Here is a 24,918-nt window from a genome sequence, read left to right as displayed (position 1 = left end):
AGTGCTGTCTAGCTTTAGCTTCATGATTGCCATACCTGATACAATTGTACTGCAATATATGTCAGTTTGGACTTTCAACCGAGATACGTCACGATCGATACGCTCTGACCTCCTCGCACGCCGGGGCTATTTATCCCAAATCAGCCTTCGCCATTATGTGTGACTCTCAGTATAGGACATTAAGCCGTGGAGTAATACAGTAGTATAATCACACAGAATGGGCTCAATGCCGTTTCAAATTGGAGGATGTGTCACATTTTTAGGGTACCACTATAATCAATGTCGGGCTTTATCGCTGAATGCTTCGCTAAATACATAAGCTCGAGCCTCTCATAGCAACAAGAATTCTTGAGTTAACACCAGATAAAGGACCAAATATGTGACCTTGTGTCTGGCGAAATATGATTTGTCCTGACGTAAATAAAGGCTAAACTTCGGGTAGCACATACTGCTCGTGATCAAAAAGATGCGTGCCAAGATGCTTGTCCTGCGTTGGGCAGAGTCAGAATACCAAAATCCATACGAATAAGATGCTGCCCCGGCTATTAACCTAGTCCTTCTGGGCCATGATTGATGGAATTTATTGTTTAGCGCCTTAGTTGCGGTCCCCACAGACCCGCGAATGCGGGGAAAGTAGATTCGTGGGGGCAACCCAGAAGTACCGAGCGAGTATATTTCTCTAAAGAATGAAGATGGGAGGGGGTGAAGGGTGGAGATTTGCGCCTTTAACTGATCTCCTCACCAACCCGTGCGAAGTTATTCTGGCTGAAATTTTCCATTTTTGTTGCTTTTTTACTTTGAATTCCCTCAGAACCTAATATCACCATGCCAGCCACGGACACGGAATGGCCCGATATCATCGCGCCCGTCGACAATTCGCGGAGCTCAAATCATCCCGCACATGAGCACGTCGCTCGTTTTCTGGCAAGGGTGGAGAATGGTGACGATAACCGTGCTTTTACAGTGGAAGAAGAAAGACGTGTTCTACGTCGCATCGACTTTCGTGTTTTACCACTACTGCTGGGTGCATACTTCTTCCAGCAGCTGGACAAGTCTGCACTTTCATATACCTCAATCTTCGGTCTTTCGGAAGATGCCCACCTCGTTGGTCAACAATATTCGTGGCTCAGCTCCATTTTATATCTATCCCAGCTAGTGTTCCAGCCTCTCGCTGCATTCTTGCTGGTGAAGGCGCCCACAGGGAAGGTTATTTCAGGAGCCATTTTTCTTTGGGGAAGTACATTAGCGATAATGTCTGCATGTACTGATTTTAAGAGTCTGTTGGGCATGCGTTTTGCACTCGGGGCCTTCGAGTCGATGATCGGTTCGCAAACATCAAGAATAATGATTGAATTAATGCTGACTATTTCCGTTAGCACCTTCGTGTATTGCAGCCACTCAGATGTGGTGGCGTCGAGGTGAACAAACTCTACGTGCAGCCATGTGGAATGGAATGAACGGGCTAACGTTCATTGTGAGCCTTGAGAAACAGCCTTCTCGGTGCAAAATCCACGGACACTTGATCTAATATATGCTGTAGGTTGGCAGCCTCTTTACGTACGGACTGGGCCACATTCACAGCAACACACTCTATTCATATCAGATAATATTCCTGTTCTGTGGCCTTTTGACTGTTTGTTATTCATTTGCTGTCTTAATATTTATGCCTGATTCACCAATGGAGGCTAAATGCCTAAGCGACCGCGAGAAGTTCATTGCTGTTGAGCGTCTGCGTGCCAACCAAATGGGAATTGTTTCTCGGGAATGGCGATGGGACCATGTGTGGGAAACGCTGTATGACCCTAAAACCTGGAGCTGGTTTTTCTTGGTCATTTCGATATCGTAAGTCTTCGATTCTACCATCCGACAATTATGCCAAGTTCTAATTCTTTTCCACAGAATCCCCAGCGGTGGAATTGGCAGTTTCGGAAATCTCATATTGAAGTCATTTGGATACACAAATTTTCAGTCGATTTTATTCAATTTACCACTTGGTGTCATTCAAATTATTGCCATCTTGGGTGGGGGCTGGGTTGCCACTCGCTTCAGAACGAAGGGCATGGTTATTGTGTTGTTTGCTACGCTCGCATCGATTGGTACTATTTTGATGCTCCTCGTACCACGAAGCAACAAGGGTGCTCTTCTATTTGGATACTACCTAGTGCGTCCCATACCACCAACTAGCTTTTAGTTCATCAAGATTTTCTGACATCTGCAAGGTCTCAACTATGGCTGCCATCACACCTATGATATATGCCTGGGAAGCTCAAAACACTGCAGGGGATACGAAGCGAAAATGCACATCGGCTGTTGTGCTTGTGGGAATGTGCACAGGGAATGTGAGTAACGTTACAAATTCTCTGTTAAAGCAACAGAAAACATAACATTGCTTACATATTACTAGGTTATTGGCCCGCAGCTCTTTTCGACCTCTCAAGCCCCGGCATACCGCCCGGGGCTGATTGCAAGCTTGATTATGTTCATTCTAGTGGCCGTTCTGGCAATGTAAGTTAAGCAATTGACACCCACACAGAATTATGGCTAACCTATCTATAGTCTAACTGAGCTCTTCTTGATCGCGCTGAACAAGAAGCATGCCAAGAAGAGAGAAGCACTTGGAAAATCTGCCAATTCAGTTGATGAGTCAATGTTAGCAAAAGACGAAATGAAGGCAAGCAAGGTTGTGGAGCTCGAAGATGTTCGGGATATTCAGAACCGCAACGTTGCAGACAAGGGCTTCGCAGACATAACTGACCTACGGAATGAGGACTTTATCTATGTCTATTAGTCACTTAACCCCACTTATGAAGTGACTGAGAGATGAATGTAAGCATATTTTTACATTTTGCTCAAGATGTACAGGGTATATTGCAGATGAGGACACAGGCGCAAATAACATTCATGACACAAAGGATAGGATATCTTGAGATTGACAACTATCTTTGAAGCAAAGAAAGAAAGAGCGATCAGATGCTTGCCGCTAGAAAGCTTCTAAAGACAAGACAAGCGAACTCACGGATAAGAGGGTTTCAATCTCCATGGAAATCTTGTCAGACTGGTCTATTCGCGCGCACTGTCACATTGATCGATCCTCTAGTAGTTGGGGATACAAACACTGTCGTTCCACCCAGTGGCCCCAACGCATTGCCAGCCACCACATCAAGCAATGCCACTTCTGGCAGGCAACTTTGTAGTCTAGAATCAACATAGTCAGCTAATTATACTTCCAATCCCTGTTTCCAAAGAATCTGGATTAATCTCAATGTCGACACAGGTGCGCTTCTCGGATACATTTAGAGAAGGCGTATCAGAGGCAGTGGTGGCCAGCATAGCAATGATAATGATGGTGAGCTGCATTTTGATGATGGAAGTTGTTGCTCGGTGATCGGGTGGGTTGATTGGTAGGTTGGATTGTTTGGAGCGAGTTGATTGGTGATGTTCGATTATCGCGGAAATCAGCGGCCTTTGATCGTGCAGCCAAGTCACAATATACGGCTCGGCTTCGGTTAGCCTTATATGGATTTTGTCTTAGCTATTTCATGATCGCACACACTAGGAATGTTTTGACTTTGATGCATCTTGGCTCTGTTTGATCTCTCTGTTTACGGTAGGCGGTGAATCTTGTAATTTTCCCATCCAGTGCAGCCCCGCCTCAACCACGCAGTAAGCAGTGGCCAAGCCAAAGAAAACGAAGCCACGAAGTTGCAAGTGTTTATTCGGAGTAATTGGAAAGCATAACTATTATTTACGCACTCCGAGGTGTTTTTTATGATAAAATATTTTGACTTGGGATCATATACCACATATTAATGGCGCTGTCCAAGTTTGGAGATCTGCAGCTCTTCAGAGATCTGATTGATCAATCATTCTTTTCCGATCCCGGAATCTGACCAATGATAAACGCCGCTTGCCCTTCATGACATAGCTTTACCTGATCCTTACTCTTCACTGCTGCTACCCCACCGTCTGTGCTCTTCTACTTCCCCATCCTCTTCCTTTCCCTCTTCCCCTCCCTCTCCTCTCCTTCTCCCACTTTCGATACATCGACATCCGCAAACATGAGCCAGGTCTACTTCGAAGTTTCTGTCGCCGAACCTCAATGTATGTTCCACTACAGCTCAACTTGGTAACTAAACGCTGACCTTGACCTTCAATAGACAAGGAAAAGCTCGGCGATGGCCGTATCGAGTTTAAGCTTTACAACGATGTAGTCCCCAAGACAGCCGAGAACTTCCGCGCCCTCTGCACTGGGGAGAAGGGATTCGGCTACGCTGGATCTTCTTTCCACCGTGTCATCCCCAACTTCATGCTCCAGGGTGGTGACTTCACCAATCACAACGTGAGTGTACTTCGATGCCAATAGGAGGATTCGCAGCTGGTGATCTAGGCATTAACACTCTATTTAGGGCACTGGTGGCAAGTCCATTTATGGAGAGAAGTTTGCCGATGAGAACTTCCAAATGAAGCATACCAAGCCTGGTCTGCTCTCTATGGCTAACGCTGGTAAAAACACGTATGTCAAGCGGACAGCAATGCTTTCAACTCTTTTGTCAAACTCCTACTGACCTGTCATTTCCGTATAGCAACGGATCCCAGTTCTTCATCACTACCGTCGTTACCGATTGGCTTGATGGTGCCCACGTTGTCTTTGGCGAGGTCACCAAGGGTATGGATGTTGTTAAGGCAATTGAAGGCCTCGGCAGCGGCAGCGGAAAGACCAAGACCAAGATTACCATCGACAAGTGTGGAGAATTCTAGGCGTCTTGATGTAGGTGAACAATAGGCTACGAAGTCTTAAATGCAGAATAAACTTGACTGCTTGACCCATTTGTGCCTATCCTGATCAGCAAAACATCAATGATCTACACAAAGTTTAGAATTGCCTTTTGGTCCTTTCATCTTATTATTCTGCTAAAAATCGCAACGCGTAAAACACGTAAATTCCAAGGAGCGATGAAAATCGGTTCTGCACTCGGCCTTCGAGAATCCAAGCATCCAGGAATACAAATTTTGGTCATTGCAGTGAAATGAAAATTATGACAAACGAAAGTAAATTTGAGGAAGTATATTGCTACATTTAATACATATGGACATAGCTAAAGTATGATTAATAAAATATTGTTATCAAGCCGGAAAGAAGCGGCACTGATTAAGATTGGGACCTTGTAATTCGGACAGTTCATCGCTTTCGAATGCTGGCTTTCTCATACTCGACATCAAATTTTTGAACAACACTGATCCCGTAAGGGCCCGCGTTGGAGGCTAAGCGCTGCTCTTCGTCCGAATTCACAGATTTGACTTCCACATTGATCATTTCTGTTGAGTCAAAGTCATTACCAACTTTGACTGTGTGTGTCTTTGTATCCAGCGGATCCATGCTATAATTGCCATTTGTAGCTGATTGCCCAAGACGATCAAAAGTCCTTTCGGAAGATCGCCCGTATTTTCGATCGGCGGTAGATCCCAGACTAGGAGCGATGGCAGCGATGATAGTCTTGAAGAACGGCATGTTGGCGCAGATAATGGCTAACTGAGGTTCCAAAACAGTCCACATGATGGGGTCGAGCAAAGTAAATGTTGGGTCCTCAAAGTCGAGCTTGTAGATAGATATAAGGCGGATAATGCTAATAATGGAAATTCTGCAAAAAACAAAGAACAAACAGAATGTTAGTGCATGTGAAATAAAGGCGAAAGGTGAGAGGGTCGGCAATTCTTCACACATACACAAGTCCCACGCCAAATACTGAGGTAAGCCCAATCTTCTTTTGCATGTTGAGCTTTAGCTTCCAGATGTGAGGCAAAGGTAGTGCGATAACCATCGCGTCGGTTATAACGTTCATTATGCCAGCGACCATGAAGGCTGCCGGGCGGTTACCGCAATGACCGTTGACAGAAGTGTCCCAGTTGTAGATGAATGGCTGACAGAGCAAGAAGCATTCAAGGATGATACTAGTCGCCCATGCCCAAACAATGAATAGGGCGACAATGACGCCAGCCTTGAAGGTACCATTGGATCCAAAGATTCGAACCATAAATAGAGCTATCGAAGTCTTGACCATTCCGAGTGAGGTACCATAGAGGATCTCCACGGACAAGAGCGACTTTGAGACTGGTTAGCAACAGGCGACGTCATGATCAAACAACCCAAGCCTACCTTCAGCGCTATTACCCTGGCTTCCGGTTCTACATCTGCCACATGTAGGCCCATGCCTCCATACTTGGTCACTAAAACATGTTAGAGATGCGTTTATTTGGAAAGGGATGGAGGAATGGCGCACTGATAAAAAGTAAAGCGAGAGCGCCATACATCAACAGCTATAGAAATTGTTAGTATAAAGGTTGACCAGAACTCCATAGAAACTTTCATAGATAATGAGCTTACAACTCCCACGAGGATGAAGAATTCGGAAAGTCCGGGTTTCAGGGCTTTCAGATGCATTGCATATAGACGCACAGCTGTAGCAGCAGTTGCCAATGCGCCGAAGATCGTCGCCGCCACCAGAGGGCCCTGAATATAAGACGGACTGAGGCTATATGTCACAGTCATAGTGTTAGTATTCGTGAATTGAACAGGTTAGAGAATAAGGATCAGACTGAGCAAAGAAGGTCTTAGTCCTTCATTATATGCACGGCGTCCTTTAGCGATCTAGCTAAAATGCCAAAATATCGGAGCTACAGGTCTGATCCACGTGGAGAACATACACTAGATTGATCTTTCTCGTATTCACTTACGCTTATTTGTAACATTGAACTAATTGATCCCTGTCTTAGGCAAAGAGTGTCTCAAAGTCGAGGAGTTCTATTGGTGCAGCCACACATGGCTCATCTGACAATTCCCCACAAGCTAGTCTTCTAGAACCTGATCTATGGATTATTGCGTCAAGTCGCCGTATAATGGATAGCTTCTTCAATCTCGGACCTTATCCGGTGTTATAGTTTGCCCTAAAAGCTCAAAGTCTGGTAAACAAAATTTGGTCCCGAAAATAAAGCGAGATCTTGATAACGCTAAATGGAAGATTTGTTCGGAGAAATCGTCGTATGGTAAAGCATACTTCCAAGCAGATTGACTGATAGTAACTAAAATACTTGGGTGTGAAAAAGGCATGGCATAAGATATCATATACCATTGGGTGTGACTGATCCTCCGAACCGATCGCATGGATGGCAACATTGGAAGCCACGAGACATTCACCAAGCATACCCACCAAGCATACCGGGAAACTAGTACAATTTGCATTTCAGGGGCGTCGCCAGAGTCCGCCTGATTTCGCTTTCTGTCTAAACTGTAAACCGCCCCAGTGGGGGCGAAGGAGGAACAAAGGCTTTCCCCTATTCCCGAAGATTGGTGATTCTATCGTGATCAACGCGATCTGATCATCTTCTACGACACAATCAAATTATTTGTCAAGACACAGAATGAAAAATTATAGTCTCTGCATGATACTACATCAATGATACTACATCAATTGATAGATAAATTAATCAACAGAGGAATGGGCAAATGGAAAAAAAAACCCTAGCCTTGTGGATCTAAACATGTCCCACCTCGCCTGTTCCCAAAAGACAATCCCGACCCATTTCCACGAGGTCCACTCCCGCTTCCACGGATGCCCTAGATCAATCGCCAAGGATTCAAGCTAAAGAGGTAACCTGGAGCAACATCTCCCGACATGTCGGAGAATTAATCCAGGATCACAAACCTAGCTGAGCAGTCACGTAGTGACCAGGGTCGAGTCTGAGCGGCCTCAAAATTGGGAAAGACCCACTTAGGCAAGGGTAGACTGGGGTTTGGAGTGGCCTTTGGTATGAATTTAACAACTCCCTAGAACAATATGATCTATGGCTGTGTCTCATGCCGCTCCTCCATTCGTCCATGTGTGGAAAGCTGTCTAGCTCAAAAACTTACTTTTTCTGCTCTGTGGTGTTGTATTTGCGATTAGCTAAGACATGACTTGGAGTTGACATCGACTGAATGATAAAAGGAAATCAAAAAAATAAAAACATACAACAGTTAGGATTCGCATGTGGTCACCCACCATACTACTAACTAACCGGCGTGTGGCTTAAGTACGGCTGAGCGGACGGGAAGCCCTGTTCTCCACACCCTATGGTCGTATGTAATAACTTCGACACTTGAAGGCAATATATATCATAAATGTGTGAGAATTAATATCGAAATGTGAGAAGTTCATGTTTGATCATTCGATTATAACATTCATGACTGTCGCTAGGAACTATCTGGTATAGTGGGCTGTAAGCGACTTTGGACTATGAGAGAAAGACATCAGCTCTCTAATCCTCTTTAGAAGACTTTTGGTATACAACAATAGGTGATAGTGTGCCCAGGGAGCCCGCGGCCAATCCCACTGTAATATATATTGAACCTATGCTCACTGCACATATACCCGTAGTGTAGCGGCGGTTTTCCAGGGGCCCTACCACCTTACAGGAAGGTCTCTCCTAGGTCTTCGAAATTTCCCATTCATTTTTACTTCCGGCACTTAGATTTACAGATTAAGTCTCCAATCTTCAATATATCTTTCATATTACATTCACCATGGTGTTCTGGCGCAGCTCGCTTACTGGCTACGTTATTGTACGTAATAATTACATAACCAGGTCGCTGATTCCCCACAAATTTGCAACTCCTTGACAGGCGTAAATTGCTTTGTGCGACAGAAAAAAAGTAATCAACAAAAAAGATTGACCGACGCAGGGGTCGAACCTGCAATCTCTTGATTCGTAGTCAAGCGCCTTGCCATTGGGCCAGCCGGCCTTGATGCTGGAAAATTCGTTATCAACGATTCTTGAATCTCTTACTTTCATTGCTATGGGGTTAGAGCCGCGTCCTGCCGGGGTGCGAGCGCTTTATGACCAATAGCATGCTTATACATATCGATACTGCCAACAGAGGAAAGTCATACCTAATCATTTCATGCTGCACTCTCGTGGATCGGTCTCAGATCAAGAAGCTCGAATCTCACCTGTCACATTTTGTGACGGGCTGAAATCACACATTATAGATTACGAGATCAAGAAGAATCGAGTTACATTTACCCTTCTGGGATATCACGTCAGCAAAACAGACATTCATGCAGCTTACCAGTTAAGCACTAGGTAAGTAGTCACAGTTGGAGCAGACCTCGAATTCTATATAATGTGCCAAATTCTCTTCGGAAACAGTACCACTTGAGTGAGACAAGGATAAGCTTTCATTATGTTAGCACCAATCCAAACTCATGTAATTGAATCCTTTTTACTTCTTACCATAATTATATTGTCTCTCTTCTCCAATGCCACAGGTACTACAGCAACGACGCTTGGCTCCTCTTTGCCTACTTTGAGTCCTACTCACCATCGTCAAACGTCTACACTCTCGATCGAATACTATGATTCGGACCCACATGGAAACTCTACAATTCCTGTCGCAATCCTCGTTCATGGATTTCCATACTCTATTGATACTTACGTCAATGTCGTCCCTGAACTTACTGCCAAATGATATCGCGTCATAGTTCCATATCTGCGCGGCTTCGGCGGTACATCATTTCTTTCTTCAAAGACGCCGCGAAGCGCTGAACAAGCAGCCTTAGGGAAAGACATCATCGATTTGATGGATGCTCTCAGTATCGAGAAAGCTATACTAGCAGGTTACGACTGGGGAACAGTCGTTGTTAATGTCGCCGCGGCACTGTGGCCCAATCGGTGCACAGGAATGGTTGCCGCAAACTCTTATCTCATTCAGGATCGAGAAACGGCTTGGGCCATTGCATCTGCCAGTTATTTCCCCGTGAAGTGGTACTATTATGTCTTCCTCACACCGCCAGGGTATGCTTCCTTGGCCAATGATACGAAAGGATGGGCAGAAGTTCTTTGGACAAGAAATAGTCCTAATTGGACTTACACTGAGAGTCAACTTGGTGCCGCAGCATTGGCATTCCATAATCCAGACTTTGTCGACATTGCAACGAATTTCTATCGTAATCGCCTCCTCTACGCTATTGGAGACCCTAGCTACAAAGATTTAGCAAACCAGCTAGACAAGCAGCCAGTCATCACTGTCCCTTCTGTGACTCTTGACCCAGACCAAGCCGTGGTGTTTCCGGCAACAGACGGAAGTGCTACTGCGAAGTACTTTACCGGCCCGAGAGTCCACCATATTGTGAAGAATTGCGGGGAGAACATTCCCCTACAAAAACCACAGGCATTTGCAGACGCAATATTCCAAGTATCACAACTTGGGAGCTAATTACCTGACCCATTGTGCGATCGAGCTCAAAATACGATTTGAGAACATTGAAATAATTTAAATCGAATCTAGCCTAGCGTGTCTGTTCCAGAAATAATGGTGGAAATGAACCAAAGGGAGTAAATGTGTTTCGATGTTTCGATAGCGGGGTAAAAGAAGAAAGGAAAATCAGAACTACTAGAAGAATTGATGCTAAAGAGGTAAAGAGGAAAAGACAAATATTAGGAATGGATTCTGTATCTTTCTCTTTTTGCGCTTCAATTGCTTTGCTTCGATCCATTAATACGAACCCTTGTAACTCAGAGTGGCTGAGCCGCCCGCTAAGCATGAGTCGATGCCGTGATTATAAAAGTGGTATCTATGTCCAAGAAAGATTCAAGGGTATAAAAATTCTCGTTCTCCCAAATTATCCTAATAAGATGTCAAAGCGCCAGTCTTCAGATTTTCACAGCTACCGAGCTATCCGCGCCACCTACACTCCAACAACTATAACCGTCTACCAAGCTTATTCATCGGAGATTGCCAATTCTGCAGTCAAGGCACAGATGTTTAAGCCTCCATTCTCCCGTACTCGGATGACATGGATTAAGCCCTCCTTCTTATGGATGGCATATCGTAGTGGATGGGCCACAAAGCAGCACCAAGAGCGTGTGTTGGCCATTGAAACTACACGCGAAGGATTCGAATGGGCTCTTGAAAATTCATGTTTAAGCCACTGGGACACCAAGGGAGAGGATGCCACATCGAATAAAGATGAATGGCAGCAACAACTACGTGCCAGTCCCGTTCGCGTTCAGTGGGACCCAGAGCGGGATTTTCGGATTCGACCCTTGGATTATCGTGCTATTCAGATTGGACTTGGCCCAGAGGCTGTGACGAAATATATTGATGAGTGGATTGTTTCCATTGTGGATGTCACGGCCACGATGCACATGATAAAAGATCATTTTCAGGCGGGGGACCTCGAGACTGCGAGAAAAATGTTGCCAGATGAGCAGGTGTATCCCATACCAAACGGAATGAAGGAAAAGATACATGCTTGGGACTTCCTATAAGTGGTGCATTGTATACACAAGAGCAACTGCACGGGATAGCAAAATCGGGCTGCCCTGCAGTGAGAGTGGTGTGCCACAGAGAGTCAAACTCGTCTCAATTGGTACCCAAAATGCAAAACGACGAGCACCCAGCCGTCGAGCCCTTCATCTGAAAGAAAACTTCGCTGTAAAGCGACAATTTCCCCAGCTCCAAGCATCTAGATCCAAACAATTAAAGTACTTCTGCAAGTCTCGGGGAAATCTCAACTACCTAGATATCTGCCATAAGCCAAAGCCCTGATCATATCACGATAGACTGGAAAGAAGCCCTGTAGGTGTTGTTCCTCTAATTGCCACATAAAAATGCTATTCACGGTACATGTCCATATTTTTCGGTATTTTAATCACAATCTGCAACTGGAGACAACCCATTACTATGTTGCGAGATCGGATGATCATCTCGCTAGACAGATCAGCGCCTCTCCCTGTCATCTACCTTTCTTCCCTTCTTTCCTTCTTCCCTTCCCCCATTGGGAAAACCCACTCGCAACACAGCATCTTTACTTGCCAGGTTTTTTTCCATTTCCAGAATATTCGTACAACCGTACTCGTACGCCTTTATTCCTGTCTCCTCTGACCGCTTCGACCAGCACATGATGTGTTGATACAAAGTAACGCCAGATTTTCGGAACTTGACTATCGGTGGCACACCAATATCATTACAGGGAAGCCCATCTTACTATCTCGTGCAGTTGCTCTTGTGTATAAATTTCTTACTCCGGATTCTTTTGGCACCAATCGTGTCACGCTGATGGGAATCCACCCACGTAATGATCACAAATGTTTGACCGAGTTCTGCGAGGTAAACAAATTCGGCCCCAAAGTACTCATGGATTTCGTCGCCCAGTACTTCAAAAGGGTAGGCTGGAAATCCGACGAAGTCATTTAAGGGATGATGGATGTTGAAGACTTCTACACCAGCGAATGGGCACAGGTCAAAACACCATCTTTGTACCAAGGGCAGTTTGTGCTAGTCGGTGATGCGGGCTATGCGCCCAATTCGACAGAAACTGGCACCAATATGACCATTGCTGGTGCCCATGTCTTGGCGGAGAGATTAGGAAGCACTGGGGGAATCTAGAAGTAGGACTGATGAGCAGATTCGACCACTTCATCAAGAGATGCATTCCGCTTGTTTCTGGGATGTTTGCACCTCAGAGGGCCTGGGGCAATTTGCCTCCGCAACATGAGTTTTGCGTTCATTTGTTGGAGTAGACTTTTTTTGTTCGCTCTTTAACAGGTTCTTTGGGACGCTTCCAGTCATTCTGATGGGTATAAGACGACGGAATGACAGTCGGGAGCCTAAAGTCCTGATTAGCTTGTAGGATAGGATGGTCATATTGTTTGCTGCTGAGGTAACTTGAAAGTCGCAAGGTTCTCAGTCAATTTCTTCAGTACATGCCTAGGTTTTCAAGATCCAGTCATCGTTCGTGTACCTTGTGCACGTCCCGATCGGACTATCATTAGCCATCATGTTATTTTCATACAATGAAACAAAGCTTCAATTTCTTCGCATCATGCAACATAGCCGCAACCACACCCTTTGATAGGTTGACAGAATAAACGGAGCTCGGTAACCGGGCTTCCCGGATTCCTTGGTGGAGCCGTGGTCCGGCTCGCTAGAATTCCGAGTTTCAAGATTTAAAGGTTATTAAATGGACCGCCTTCTAGTTAGAAGAAATGTGGATACCCAAAATATTATGCAACAGAATCATACATTGTATTTCATAAGATATGGCACAAGTTCATGATGTTTGGTACAGCATCATCGGCCCACTGACATGCTGAATAATCCACTTCAATCTAGTCAGCCACCAGAATGTCATTACAATATGAACCTCCAAAGGCCGAACGGCAGCCGTCTTGTCACACTGATTATCTATTAAGCCTCTTGAAAATGTCTCCCGCCCTTACCGTCCACCACTTACGCCGCTCTCAGTCCGAGAGAGTTGTCTGGTTGTGCGAAGAACTCGGCATCCCTTACAACTTGAAGTCGTATGACAGGGAGCCTCCCGCCTTGCTTGCCCCGGAGGAGTATCGCAGAATCCACTGGTCTGGAACTGCACCTGTCATTGAGGACGGAAGCGTGGTGCTCGCGGAATCAAACGCCATCTTCGAATATATTCTCACAAAATACGGCAACGATCGCTTGTCTCTGCCTCCGACTCACCCGCAATATGCCGACTACCTCTTTTGGCTTCATCGAGCAAACGGGGCCATGCAGCCTGGTCTCATTACCCTCATGTTCTCTCGTCTCGGTGGCAATTCAGAAGAGAGCCTTGAGTCCAAATTCGCACAAAAGCGTGTGGATCAGAACTTTGAAGGCATGGACGCTCAGCTGGCCAAATTTCCCTATCTTGGAGGTGATGAGTTCACAGCTGCTGATTGCATATCTGTCTTCTCCCTGACTACGCTCCGCCTCTTTGGCGCTTTTTCTCTTGAGAAGTATCCGAACATTGTGAAGTATCTTGAGCGGATCTCACAACGCGAGGCTTATAAGCGTGCTATGGAGAAGGGAGACCCTGGTTTGGAGCCCGTCATTAGCGCTGAAGCTCCAAAGAACACCATCTGGTAAACATTTGGTGAGTCTACTTCTCTGAGCTTGACAGGGAGCCCCAAAGATGGGATTTATGGTCATTTTCAACATCGGGACAAAAGACCAGCCATATTAAAAATCTCCACCTTCCCTAGTTGTGAGTTTCAGCGGTTCTTGGAGGAATTTGCAATCTCTGTACATTTAATGTATATACTAAAATACCATAAATACATGAAACGTAAGTCATAGACTCGAATTTCTCATACAATAAAGTAGTCAAACGCCATCCATTTAGGGAACTAGTACCACTGACAGAGGATAATGAGCTAGTTGTATATAGCACAGCTTCAAATCCATATCATGCTGAAATAGCCCCGGCATCTTTCAGCAATTTCCTTAACTCATTGGTCGATTTTCCTTGAAGATCTGAATTTCCGCCGATATGCTTCTGCTTGATGAAGATGTTGGGAACAGTCCGTTGGTTGGAGATTTCCTGCAGAGCAGCTTGCATGGCTTTACCATCCTCTTTTAACCAGTCAACATTAGTTATTATTCATCAATCATGGACAAAACGAATCTTGGAAGGAAGGGTAGGATTGGGTATGACGTACTAAGCTTATCTAATTCCTGGACGATGAAAATGGCACCCATGTCTTTGAGCTTCTTTTTCGAAGCAGTGCAGTACGGACATGAAGCTTTGGAAAAGACAACTGGCGAATTTCATTAGCTTGCAAGTAGAAAATTGAAATAACACTACGGATTGGCTTCCAGCATACCCACTCCATTCTCACTGATTATCTTCAAAACCTTTGCTTTGGTGGCCGACATGTTGAAAAGCAGAATGATTGATGGTATGCAAGGGCTTTCGGATAGTAACCGATCGCTCAATGTCTAAGGCGGATAAAACGAATTAAAGCGCAAAGAAATTAGAGCTTGTGTATAAATCAATTTGGTGTCTAGAACGATCGAACTGATAAATATGATCAACACGTGATCTGCAGGCCTGGATAAATAGGGGGTTATTTCACATGACCCGATAAATAAGTTACACGCGAATAACGTGTATTAATGACGAGTGGTACGTAATTATTTCACAGGTAAATTCATTGAACCTAAACGTATCCAGCTCTGCTGTCTTTCGATACTCAATGTTAACAATTGCATCTATTTGGCCAGCATTACCAGTCCAAATCTCCCCCAAATACCTTGTTATTCATACGAGTTGGGCCATTCATGGTCCGCTTTGCATTTGTGTTGGAAATCTCCCTGAACACCGAGCGCCCAAATCGGTTATACAATGGAAGCACACCTCCAGCCTCAAGAAGAGTTTTCTCCATTTCGGACTGTTGATAATGGAAAACCTGATCCGCTCCCTCAACCTGGATGGTCTTGGCCTGTCGATCAATGATGACCACCGAATCTTCGTTCGCGAGGGAGTAGAACTCGGGATCCGGTAAGGTGACGTTGAATAGGCCCATGTTTAGCTGGTTTCGATCATCTTCCTGCTCATTAGCTCCTCAATACTGTTTGGCACCATTATGTGTTACTGGGACTCACAGATAAAGGCAAAAGTGGGCGCGATAACTGCCATAATACCTGCCCCCTGCAAGGCTCTGACGGCATCTTCACGCGACGAGCCACTGCCGAATCCACGATCTGCAACACTAGCAATGGTAAGTCTCAAAGCTCGCATAATGTTATCCTATGAATTCCACTTACATGATTCTCGACCCATCAGCTGCTTTTCGTCGGAAAATGGGCCGGTCGTATTCAAAGCAGTGACTGCCCAGTTCGGCATTATCGACGCCCGGTACAAATTCAGCGGGAATAATAGCGTCACTAGGCTCTTATTAGGAATGCTTGGAATGTGGAAAATCAAAGACTTACGTATCGACATTTTCACCGAAACGCTGAACTTTCGACCGAATAACATCATCGGTGGAGGACTTCGCTGTATCTCCCATTGAAGCAGCAGTCTCAGCGGGAGTGCGACTACCAGAAACATCCGTAATGGTATTTGATGCAAGAGACGGATTAGGTTCGCTGATTTCAGGCACAATTCTCAAGGAGACCTTCTCACTACCCAGCATCTTGTTCAATCTCCCCCTATCAATTTGATCCAGCAGTGGCCGAGCATCGGTGACTACCATGTCAAAGCTCGAGGCCGCAACCACTGCAGCGCAAGTAATACTCCCGATAGCTCCTTTGCCCATTCGGTTTCTGAAATTGCGATTCTGAGAGGAAAGCCAAACTTCGCCTTCGCCAGCGACGTCAACATCGTTGATTCCAACGCAGTATGAACAGCCGGGCGCTCCAATCTCAAACCCTGCCTGCCGATAGATGTCCAGGATACCGTGTCGTTCGAGATGCTTGATGATGCTGAGGCTTCCAGGGGTGACCCTTCTGTGTCCTTCGCAAGGAGTCAAGCCGGCGCGCAAACCGGCATCGAGCACTAAAGCTCCGACAATCAAATCTTCCTCGGTAGTGGTGCAAGCTCCGATAAAGCACCCATCCAACTTTGTGCCAACCTTCTCTGTCACGGGGACAACATTATCCGGGTCGGGATACATGGCGATGGTCAGTTCAACCTCGGAGAGATTGACAGTGCGTACTTCGGCATACTCTGCACCTCCGTCGGCTCTGAAGTAAAGACCTCCTTGATGCTCCGAATGCGGCCTTCGAGAGATCCATTCCGCAGTGCTCTCATCAGCCTCGAAGCACGCACCCATACCACCAAATTCGGTCGTCATATTTGCAATGGCGAACCTGGCATCCATGGACAGTTCTATCAACCCCGGGCCACCGTATTCCACCGCACGTTGGAAGGCAATTGTGTTTCGCTTGAAAAGCCCGAGGATATGAAGAATTACATCCTTTCCACCCACTCCAAACGGCAACTTACCAACGAAGTTGATTCGGCAGATCTCAGGCACCCGGAACCACGTCTCGCCTGTAACCATCGGCATGACAACATCCGCAGCTCCAAGCCCAATAGCTAAACCTCCAACACAACCGGCAGAGCAGGAGTGAGAGTCACATCCGACAATGATCTGTCCAGGCAATGCTCGGTCACGCGTAAAATCGGTATGAAGGATGCTTGTGTTAGCTGGGAGGAAGTTGACGAGCTTTGCCTCACGCTGGAAGCTTTCAGCCTTTTCAATAAGCCCTCGCTGTCGGGGCTGATGGTTTGTGCGTGGATCAACAGTGTGATCAATTGCCAGCCACATGCGATCATTGCGATGCAGACGGGGTCGGCCCATTTTTTCATATGTTTTCTCCATTCCCGCCCAGAGAATTTCGGAGGTTAAGGTCCAGTCAACCTTTACGCATATGATCTCCCCGGTCTGCACTTCTGGTCTGGTCAAGCCAACCGCAGCGTGGGTCATTATCTTTTCGATCACGCCCATTGGACGCCGTTGGCCCGTAGGAGCTACGCTTGGCTCCTTGAGCAAGGCCCGCGTTTCGGCTTCAGAGCTAGTAGCTTCGAGGTAGGAATCCAGATGCTCCATGAACTTGTTCATAAATTCGGCCGGGGCGGCTGCTCCGCCGGTACAAGGAGTCCGAATGTTAGAGCCAACAAGCTCGATCGGGTCCAATGTTCGGCGGATTGCTCTGGTCACTGCTGCAGCTTCTGCACTTAGACCGAAAGATAAGTCGAGCATCAGACTTACGACTGGTAAGATTGAAATTGGATCCACAGTCTCGCATGGTGTACTCGTATTCCCAGGTTTAAAAACTCCAATCTTCCTGGGGCCATTGTTTGACGAGATTGAGACGTAAGCCGATGCCAGGAAGTCATCTAACCCCATGCCGATGCGAGCCTTGTTGGAAAGAAATTCTCCATCTGGCCCAGTGGTCAGAACGATACCATTCAAATTAGTCGGCTTCGATGACAGGACTCCTGCTGCTGTATCGACCGATATATGGTGGAGCGGCACGCGTGGAAAGTGTTTTTTGAATAATTCAATGACCACGGACTTCCAGAGTGGCGTTGAACATGGAACACAATGGACAGACCTGGGTGGGTGAGACCGCATGGCGTATGTCCCTGCCCAGAATGCCAGTTCTTCGATGACCTCACGAGGGGACTCACTCCCAGTCTTTGTATGCGTGGCATCGCCAACGAAGATAATGTCAAGCCCCTGAACAGCACTCTTGTTCGACAACCCTTCTGGAACAAGTCCAGAGCTAGGAAAGAATAACGGCTGGACCTTGGCAAAACCACCGAGGTCTTTGGGCAGCTCCTTTTCAGGCAAAGGATTACTGGCTCTGCAAATAATTGTGGCACCTGAGTCTTGAAGCTCCTGGGAATCCAAAATGTGGAATGCGATGCCTGGTCTAGCTTTTTGGATGAAGCCTAGTACCTCTCTGACGAGAGATGTCATTTGCGTACTACCTTCATCTCCAGAGACAAGGCTAACCTCAACGTCCCGTGTTTGATTTAGAAAAGGCATGGCCGGTGTTTGAAGTGATTTGAAAATACATGCCACGAAACTCCTCGGCGCTGGGGCCAAAGCCCAATATATAGCCCTCAATGCCGAAGTCGGCCACATTGCTTACATTTGATTGTCTCTTTTTTATTTTTATTTTCATTTTCCCTTACTCTCTGCGGGACCTTCCTGGCCTATCATGGAATTCCTACTGGCTATGATTCTAAGCACAAGGTGGGGTGGGTTTTTGCACCTCCGTCTTGCAGTTGAAATGGAAAATTCGCGGAATAAGCTACTATCTCTCTTCGTTTTTCATGTGAGAGAACAGTGGTGCGCTAACGCCGCCAGGACGTCGACAGATATCTACATGCGCAGTTGGTCATTCTAAGCTGCTCACTCCCAAAACCAATCACAGCTCGCTGCTAATCATTTCTTTTTTCCCATCTAAAACCTCTCAGTTCGCATAAATGATGGGCAAGAGTCTCAAAAACTGTCGACTCGATGGGAGATTCTCCTGCATATCCTGCTCTAGGTCAGCGTCGATTCCAACGACGAATTCGGGTAGGGGAAACACTTACCAGTGCTGAGGACAAACATGCCAACGCAATAGCAACATCTCCACGCTTGGCAGCTCTCGCGCGCCAAACATCCCTACACTTGACCAGCGCAATCACGAGCGGCTCTCCATCAGCTCCCTGGATACTTCGCAGAACAACCTCAAGCTCTAAATTGAGAGCAGCCAAGGAAGAAAACGCAAATGAAACAGCGTCAGCGGAATTCTCACCCGAAGCCACGACCTCCCGCGGGCGGCCCCGAACTAAGATGATAGATCGCATGATAACGCGACCAGAGCCATCCGGTTTCGTAGTCACTGAGCACTCCAGGATACGTGAATCATTCTCCAAAATGGAATAATGGCGCAGGAACGAATGTGTGATTTCTGCCTCTGTAAGCCAGCGTCCTTTCTCCTCTGACTCAAATTTGACGACCTTGGAAAACGCCTGTTGGAACTCCTTCGGCAATTCCAGGTTCAATGTTCGCTGCAGGACCCAGGCAACACCGCCTTTTCCGCTCTGAGAGTTAATGCGGATAACAGCCTCGTATGTCGCACCGATATCCTCAGGATCGATAGGGAGGTAAGGCACTTTCCAGATGCTGCCCAGGCCAGGAGCGGTCTTTCCATCACGCCATTTCTTGAACCCCTTATTTATAGCATCCTGGTGAGACCCAGAGTACGCCATGAAGACTGAGTCACCGGCGTAAGGAGCACGGAGATGCACAGGGATCTGCGTGATCTTCTCTACTATCTTCCGGATGGAAGGCAGATCAGAAAAGTCAAGGCCCGGGTCAACACCCTGACTATATAGATTCAGGGCGAGGGTAACAATGTCAACATTGCCCGTTCGCTCGCCGTTTCCGAAGAGACAACCTTCGACACGAGTAGCACCCGCCAGTTGTCCCAATTCAGCGGCAGCGACGGCACACCCTCGGTCATTGTGCGGGTGTAGAGAGACGACGACATCCTCATTATCTGCGAACGCGCGAGAGAAGATCTCCACCTGGTCCGCGTATGTGTTTGGTGTGCACCGCTCCACAGTAGCGGGTAGGTTGAGGATAATGGGGATATCATCTGAGGGGCCCCAGGCCTCTTTCACAGCCTTGCAGACAGCAATAGCGTAAGATGGTTCTGTGTCTGAGAATGCTTCGGGACTGAACATCAAGTTCCAGGTGGTGCCTTGTTGAGAAGGATCATCCTTGGTGATGGAGCGGGTGTACTCGACACATTCGACGGCTGTGCGGAGGACGGCTTCTTGAGTAGATTCAAACATTGTTGTGATAAAGCTCTCACTTGTTGCGATGTACAAACTAATGATTGCCTTGTTTGCGCCAGTCACGCTGTCAACTGTGCGTCGAATAAGTTCCTTTCGGCATGGCGAGAGGACCTGTAGCCATACGTCTGAGGGGGCAGAGGCGACGACGTTCCTGGTAAAATTGTATTCGGTATCGGATGCGCTGGGGAAGGAGATGTCGATCTCTTTGAATCCGATGCGAAGGAGCATTTGGAAATACTCCCATTTTTGCTCCACATTCTGAATAGTGTGAGGGTGATTCTCATGTGTGTAGAGTAAAGTAACATACCATTGGACACGCAAGAGCCTGGTTTCCATCACGCAGATCAGTTGCCAACCAACGTGGCCTCTTTGTGAGCTTTTTGGAGGGCCATGATCTATCTGGAAGATCTGGAGGGTCAAAAGAGTCATATTTCTCGGAGGGGTTGCGAAGCCTAAGGTAATTTGCATTAATGTATGGCGGACGGAGAGGATGGGCAGTGTATAGAGTCTTCCAACACGTACATAGGCATGGTGATCAGCGATTCAGGAGATTCTTACGCTCCTACATTCATCTCGTGGGGCACACAATCTACAATTTAAACCATATGCTTACTTTTCCCCTCACCGTGACACAGTCAATGAAGCCCACATCTCGGCATCACATTTCTCCTTTGTCGCAATCCAATTGACTACCCCACATGAGGGGTTTCGGCTGAAAGTTAATACACAAAACGGTCCTCATCCCTATCGTAATCTATGACCCTATGGATCATGCATGCGTGGTCCGATATTCGCTAGCAGGAGGGCAGTGCTGTTAATCATGGTCTAACTACAGGGATGTATAGCTGCATTATTTTAGTGTTTCATTAGGCCCACTGCATGTGCGGGATGATGGATTTGGTCAGATTTTGGTCGATCTTGGATTATGCGGGGCGGCCTTTAAGCCGCGATGTAGTAAGCGATGCTCAGCCATTGGTTAAATTGCTTACAGGATTCATCATGCAGGTACTTACGAATCTACCTCAAAAGTACTAGGCTCCCGACGTCGGCATGTCTCAGTTCTATACCGCGGGGCTATCTGGAGGGGCAAATTGATGAATTACGTGGATTTAATTGCTAATTCCATCATCAGCTCGACGCTTTTTCATTGATTGCTAGTTCTAGGCCTTCAATTGGGTTGATAGATCATATCTTTCCGAGATATTCTCGGAGTTTACATGCATAACAACTTTGCCAATCTTGAAATGCCATGACTATCAATCTAGCGGGGCCATAACCATACAGTGAGTTCAAGCCACTAAGCGTGGCAATGTAACGCTGTTCCAATTTGCTGTAACCGCCTGCCATGTAGACCGGTAGTCAGCTAGATCGGCAGTCAGCATAACACAATAGTTTCTCAGTATGAGCTGAGATTCGGACCGCCATATTCAAAGGTAGATGACTCTTGCATACCAAGCCGCCAATGAAGAATATGTGGGCCAATCCTCCTCGCCACCACCTTGTAAGCCCCTAGTGTGTGGGTTGTTCTTTTTCGGACATTCTCCGCTTTCGTCAATCAGTAAATTTGTAGGAAACAATAATGTAAGAGAAATGAGAACTCAGAGTAATGCTATCAGCTTCATAATTCCAAGGTTGCGGGGCTGGCGGCCGAGTGGCCTGACACCATGTAAATATCTTATAAATCCGTATAGTCCACAAGGCCACACTGGCTTACCAGGTTGACTTCACCACTTTTCAACATGTCAATTCCCACCCTTGATGCCTCTGCTCTCTCTGGAGGGACTGCTGAGCAGCGAGCTGAATTTGCTTCTAAGCTTCTCGACAGTTTGAACACTTTTGGCTTTGCGAAGCTCATCAACCATACTGTTCCTGTTCCACTTGTCCAGGAAACATTTGATCAGGTAAATACAAGTATTCTTCCATCCCAAGTTTCCAGACTAACCATTGGTTGGGCAGATCAAACGTTTCTTCAAGCTTCCTTACAATGTCAAAGTCCCGCTGAGAAATGATCCCAAAAAAGGACAGCAGCGCGGATGGAGTGTTCCCGGAGAAGAAAAGACATGGTGGCTTGAAAGCAACACAGGTGATGTGAAGGAGCCCAACTTTGGTGACAACAAGGCAAGTGCATTCGAAAATACTTATTGAACTGCTCTAACTCCTCGCCTGTTATAGGAGAGTTTCGACTGTGGACACCCCAACGACCAACAATTCCCCAACAAATGGCCCTCAGAGTCCGACCTCCCCGGGTACCAAAGAACGATGGACGAGTTTTTCTTTTCCTGTGGAGATCTCACGCTAGTCCTGCTTGAGTCTATGGCCACCGCACTAAACCTAGACCCGAAGGTCTTCACGTCTCGATGCACCAACGAGGCTAGCACGATTCGCATCAACCACTTCCCTCCTATTGAGCGCGCGACCCTAGACGAGGGTAGAATCAGTCGTATTTGGCCACACAAGGACTTTGGCATCATCTCGCTTGTGTTCCCAGATGTAACCCCCGGCTTGGAGTATGAAGATCGGACCAATCCCGGAACTTTCATTCCTATGCCTTACGGATCGGATGAAGAAGTCGTTGTCATTGTCTCTGAGACCATGCAGCGGTGGTCCAATAACCAGATCCGTGGCGGTCTCCACCGTGTTACCCGGCCCCGCGACTGTGAGGGAGAGACTGTTCCAGAGCGGTGGAGTCTTGTCTACTTCAACAAAGCGGACCGCGACGTGAATGTGGGCCCCCTTGAAGAATTCCTCGGAGATAAGAAGCCCATCTACGAGGATTTGACAGCTTTGGAGTACCAGACCCTGAGAAACGCTGCTCATTACCCCGGTTAGATGATAGGTGGCCAAAATGAATCATTTGTGCGAGATTGAGAGACATACTTTTACGTAAATTCACCGGTAGTTACATAAAGTTGCCTAGGTACATAAAACATGGGTTCGCATGTGCATCTGCTTGTGCCCCTTGAATAACTACTCCAACTTTCAGGGGCGATAAGATTTGAGGAAATCCTCGTATTTGCCCCGCTTTAACTTCATGTGGAATTTGGTGTTAAATCATTTACAGTTTGGGCGCGGCCCGTCGAGTGGGTTCGTCACGAGTGGGTCTTGTACTGCTACTTTGACTAATCCTGCTTTCTGCAAACAAATGACATTATCAACGGTGGCCTAATTTCAAAGTTTCGCCTCAGGCCTCTTGGCAAGGTCAAGGCCATCAACCAAAACACTCCACTCATGCTCATCTTCACCATATTGTCTAGCCTCGATCCACTTTCTCATCCTCGTCGCCACACCCTCCTGCACGGATGACAGCTCGCAGCTAATCACACGTCCCTCCCACCGAATCGATCCAATTGGACTGACTACCGCTGCAGTTCCGGTACCAAACACCTCCTCCAAGTTCCCCGCCACACTAGCAGCCTCCAACTCTCTCATAGAGACACTCCGCTCTCGGACTACCCAACCATGTCCCTCCAACCTCTCCCGTGCCAATCTTAGCACACAATCCCGGTTGACACCTGGCAAGATTGTTCCATCCAATGGCGGCGTCACGAGCTCACGATCCCCGTCCGGTCTTCGGATAACAACGAACAAATTCATCGTACCGGCTTCTGTTAGTAGGTTATCTTCCCCGAAGAGCCAAAGGACTTGATCTGATCCCCGTTTTCGGACCTCCGCCTCCGCCACCATGCAGGGGGCATAATTGGCTCCCACTTTGTGGCACCCACTTCCACCTGGCCACGCACGCACCCATTGAGAGCTATTCACTGCTTCCAACGTGATATTCTTTGTTCCATCCTTGAAATAAGAGCCGACAGGCGATGCGACGACGTATAGTAGCGCGGTGGTGGGTGGTGAGACGCTCAGGTTTGGGTTGGTACCAATTAGGACTGGGCGTAGGTAGAGTGAGTACCCTCGGATACTAAGACGGTCAGTTTTCACACTTCGATCCACACCGTTCCATGTATACTTTGGCAGTATGCGTGCTTTTGGGATCGGCTTTCTTACGAGGGTATGTGCCGAGACTCCATCGCCACGAATTTAGACAGAAGGGTCAAAAATTCGGTAGAATCGAACGTCGGGAGTGCCACGCGTGCTGCGGATTCATTCAGACGAGCAATATTCACATCTGGTCTGAACAGTCGTGGTCGGCCCTGTGCGTCCTTGTATGCCTTCATGCCTTCGAATGCTTCAAAAGCATAGTTGAAGACACCGGCGGTCGGATCAACGCTCAGATTCCCGTACGGGAGAATCTGAGGCTCATGCCAACCGTCAGACTCTGACCATTGTACCTGAAGCATATGGTCTGCGCATTCTGTCAGCTTCTGTTTGCCACCCTCGAAGGATTGATCTCATGCGTTACCGGTGACATTCTTCCCAAAATGCAGGTTATCGGGACTGGGCAGCTCGATTGGCTTTGGGTTGCGAATAACCCGCAGCTTGCTTGCGTCTAAGGCCGCCAATGTAGAAGGCGCTGCCGTCATCGATAGGGATTGTTCTGTTGCCATTTGGAAAATTTCGCAAGTGATTATTATAGCAAGTCTTCTACTCTTCATGCAAAGATATATAAATTTTAGTAATATAATCACAGCCCGATACAGATCTAAGTGGGTGGCCTATTTTGACATGTGGATCCAATTAAGAGACTTTGTACTTTTGTATCTTCATGGAGCGGCAGCCAAGACTGGATTCCGGTCTGCTCCACCGCAGCTGAATCAGCGCTAAAGAAAGTACGAAAATCTCTTCCCCAAAAGATCCCGAAGTCGGACCTCTAATCAATATT

The 24,918-nt window shown here is 46.9% G+C and overlaps 13 protein-coding genes across 13 annotated transcripts; 7 read left to right on the top strand and 6 right to left on the bottom strand.

The window, feature by feature from the left end:
* Window positions 1-825: 825 nt before the first annotated feature.
* On the top strand, window positions 826-2,788 carry N7484_007839 (uncharacterized protein; the record flags this gene model as incomplete). Its single annotated transcript, XM_057118226.1, has 7 exons — window positions 826-1,324; window positions 1,377-1,474; window positions 1,541-1,842; window positions 1,900-2,161; window positions 2,220-2,339; window positions 2,405-2,505; window positions 2,557-2,788. 7 exons carry the CDS (start codon window positions 826-828, stop codon window positions 2,786-2,788), a joined length of 1,614 nt encoding a protein of 537 aa, XP_056971261.1.
* Window positions 2,789-3,076: 288 nt separating this feature from the next.
* Window positions 3,077-3,357, bottom strand: N7484_007838 (uncharacterized protein; the record flags this gene model as incomplete). The annotated part of the gene is made up of 2 exons (XM_057118225.1): window positions 3,077-3,195; window positions 3,225-3,357. The coding sequence occupies 2 exons, from the start codon at window positions 3,355-3,357 to the stop codon at window positions 3,077-3,079; spliced, it is 252 nt and encodes an 83-aa protein (XP_056971260.1).
* Window positions 3,358-4,058: 701 nt separating this feature from the next.
* N7484_007837 (peptidylprolyl isomerase) lies at window positions 4,059-4,758 on the top strand (the record flags this gene model as incomplete). The annotated part of the gene is made up of 4 exons (XM_057118224.1): window positions 4,059-4,101; window positions 4,158-4,339; window positions 4,407-4,513; window positions 4,584-4,758. 4 exons carry the CDS (start codon window positions 4,059-4,061, stop codon window positions 4,756-4,758), a joined length of 507 nt encoding a protein of 168 aa, XP_056971259.1.
* A 421-nt stretch (window positions 4,759-5,179) lies between these two features.
* N7484_007836 (uncharacterized protein) lies at window positions 5,180-6,547 on the bottom strand (the record flags this gene model as incomplete). The annotated part of the gene is made up of 5 exons (XM_057118223.1): window positions 5,180-5,624; window positions 5,725-6,101; window positions 6,155-6,225; window positions 6,279-6,315; window positions 6,383-6,547. The coding sequence occupies 5 exons, from the start codon at window positions 6,545-6,547 to the stop codon at window positions 5,180-5,182; spliced, it is 1,095 nt and encodes a 364-aa protein (XP_056971258.1).
* Window positions 6,548-8,557: 2,010 nt separating this feature from the next.
* Window positions 8,558-10,249, top strand: N7484_007835 (alpha/beta fold hydrolase; the record flags this gene model as incomplete). The annotated part of the gene is made up of 2 exons (XM_057118222.1): window positions 8,558-8,596; window positions 9,563-10,249. The coding sequence occupies 2 exons, from the start codon at window positions 8,558-8,560 to the stop codon at window positions 10,247-10,249; spliced, it is 726 nt and encodes a 241-aa protein (XP_056971257.1).
* A 419-nt stretch (window positions 10,250-10,668) lies between these two features.
* Window positions 10,669-11,304, top strand: N7484_007834 (DUF4291 domain-containing protein; the record flags this gene model as incomplete). Its single annotated transcript, XM_057118221.1, has 1 exon — window positions 10,669-11,304. One exon carries the CDS (start codon window positions 10,669-10,671, stop codon window positions 11,302-11,304), a length of 636 nt encoding a protein of 211 aa, XP_056971256.1.
* A 934-nt stretch (window positions 11,305-12,238) lies between these two features.
* On the top strand, window positions 12,239-12,424 carry N7484_007833 (uncharacterized protein; the record flags this gene model as incomplete). The annotated part of the gene is made up of 1 exon (XM_057118220.1): window positions 12,239-12,424. The coding sequence occupies one exon, from the start codon at window positions 12,239-12,241 to the stop codon at window positions 12,422-12,424; it is 186 nt and encodes a 61-aa protein (XP_056971255.1).
* An 816-nt stretch (window positions 12,425-13,240) lies between these two features.
* On the top strand, window positions 13,241-13,918 carry N7484_007832 (glutathione S-transferase family protein; the record flags this gene model as incomplete). The annotated part of the gene is made up of 1 exon (XM_057118219.1): window positions 13,241-13,918. One exon carries the CDS (start codon window positions 13,241-13,243, stop codon window positions 13,916-13,918), a length of 678 nt encoding a protein of 225 aa, XP_056971254.1.
* A 319-nt stretch (window positions 13,919-14,237) lies between these two features.
* N7484_007831 (glutaredoxin) lies at window positions 14,238-14,707 on the bottom strand (the record flags this gene model as incomplete). The annotated part of the gene is made up of 3 exons (XM_057118218.1): window positions 14,238-14,404; window positions 14,491-14,589; window positions 14,656-14,707. The coding sequence occupies 3 exons, from the start codon at window positions 14,705-14,707 to the stop codon at window positions 14,238-14,240; spliced, it is 318 nt and encodes a 105-aa protein (XP_056971253.1).
* A 350-nt stretch (window positions 14,708-15,057) lies between these two features.
* On the bottom strand, window positions 15,058-18,333 carry acoC (uncharacterized protein; the record flags this gene model as incomplete). Its single annotated transcript, XM_057118217.1, has 4 exons — window positions 15,058-15,377; window positions 15,437-15,543; window positions 15,599-15,718; window positions 15,767-18,333. 4 exons carry the CDS (start codon window positions 18,331-18,333, stop codon window positions 15,058-15,060), a joined length of 3,114 nt encoding a protein of 1,037 aa, XP_056971252.1.
* Window positions 18,334-18,842: 509 nt separating this feature from the next.
* Window positions 18,843-20,671, bottom strand: N7484_007829 (uncharacterized protein; the record flags this gene model as incomplete). Its single annotated transcript, XM_057118216.1, has 3 exons — window positions 18,843-20,399; window positions 20,449-20,593; window positions 20,664-20,671. 3 exons carry the CDS (start codon window positions 20,669-20,671, stop codon window positions 18,843-18,845), a joined length of 1,710 nt encoding a protein of 569 aa, XP_056971251.1.
* Window positions 20,672-21,880: 1,209 nt separating this feature from the next.
* N7484_007828 (Oxoglutarate/iron-dependent dioxygenase) lies at window positions 21,881-22,970 on the top strand (the record flags this gene model as incomplete). Its single annotated transcript, XM_057118215.1, has 3 exons — window positions 21,881-22,042; window positions 22,098-22,259; window positions 22,314-22,970. The coding sequence occupies 3 exons, from the start codon at window positions 21,881-21,883 to the stop codon at window positions 22,968-22,970; spliced, it is 981 nt and encodes a 326-aa protein (XP_056971250.1).
* Window positions 22,971-23,309: 339 nt separating this feature from the next.
* On the bottom strand, window positions 23,310-24,643 carry N7484_007827 (Aminotransferase class IV; the record flags this gene model as incomplete). The annotated part of the gene is made up of 3 exons (XM_057118214.1): window positions 23,310-24,057; window positions 24,144-24,441; window positions 24,499-24,643. The coding sequence occupies 3 exons, from the start codon at window positions 24,641-24,643 to the stop codon at window positions 23,310-23,312; spliced, it is 1,191 nt and encodes a 396-aa protein (XP_056971249.1).
* Window positions 24,644-24,918: the final 275 nt, after the last annotated feature.

Source organism: Penicillium longicatenatum (genome assembly GCF_028827895.1).
Source record: "Penicillium longicatenatum strain IBT 33135 chromosome Unknown contig_4_segment0_segment0, whole genome shotgun sequence".
NCBI lineage: Eukaryota > Fungi > Ascomycota > Eurotiomycetes > Eurotiales > Aspergillaceae > Penicillium > Penicillium longicatenatum.
This window is presented reverse-complemented; position numbering and strand designations above follow the sequence as displayed.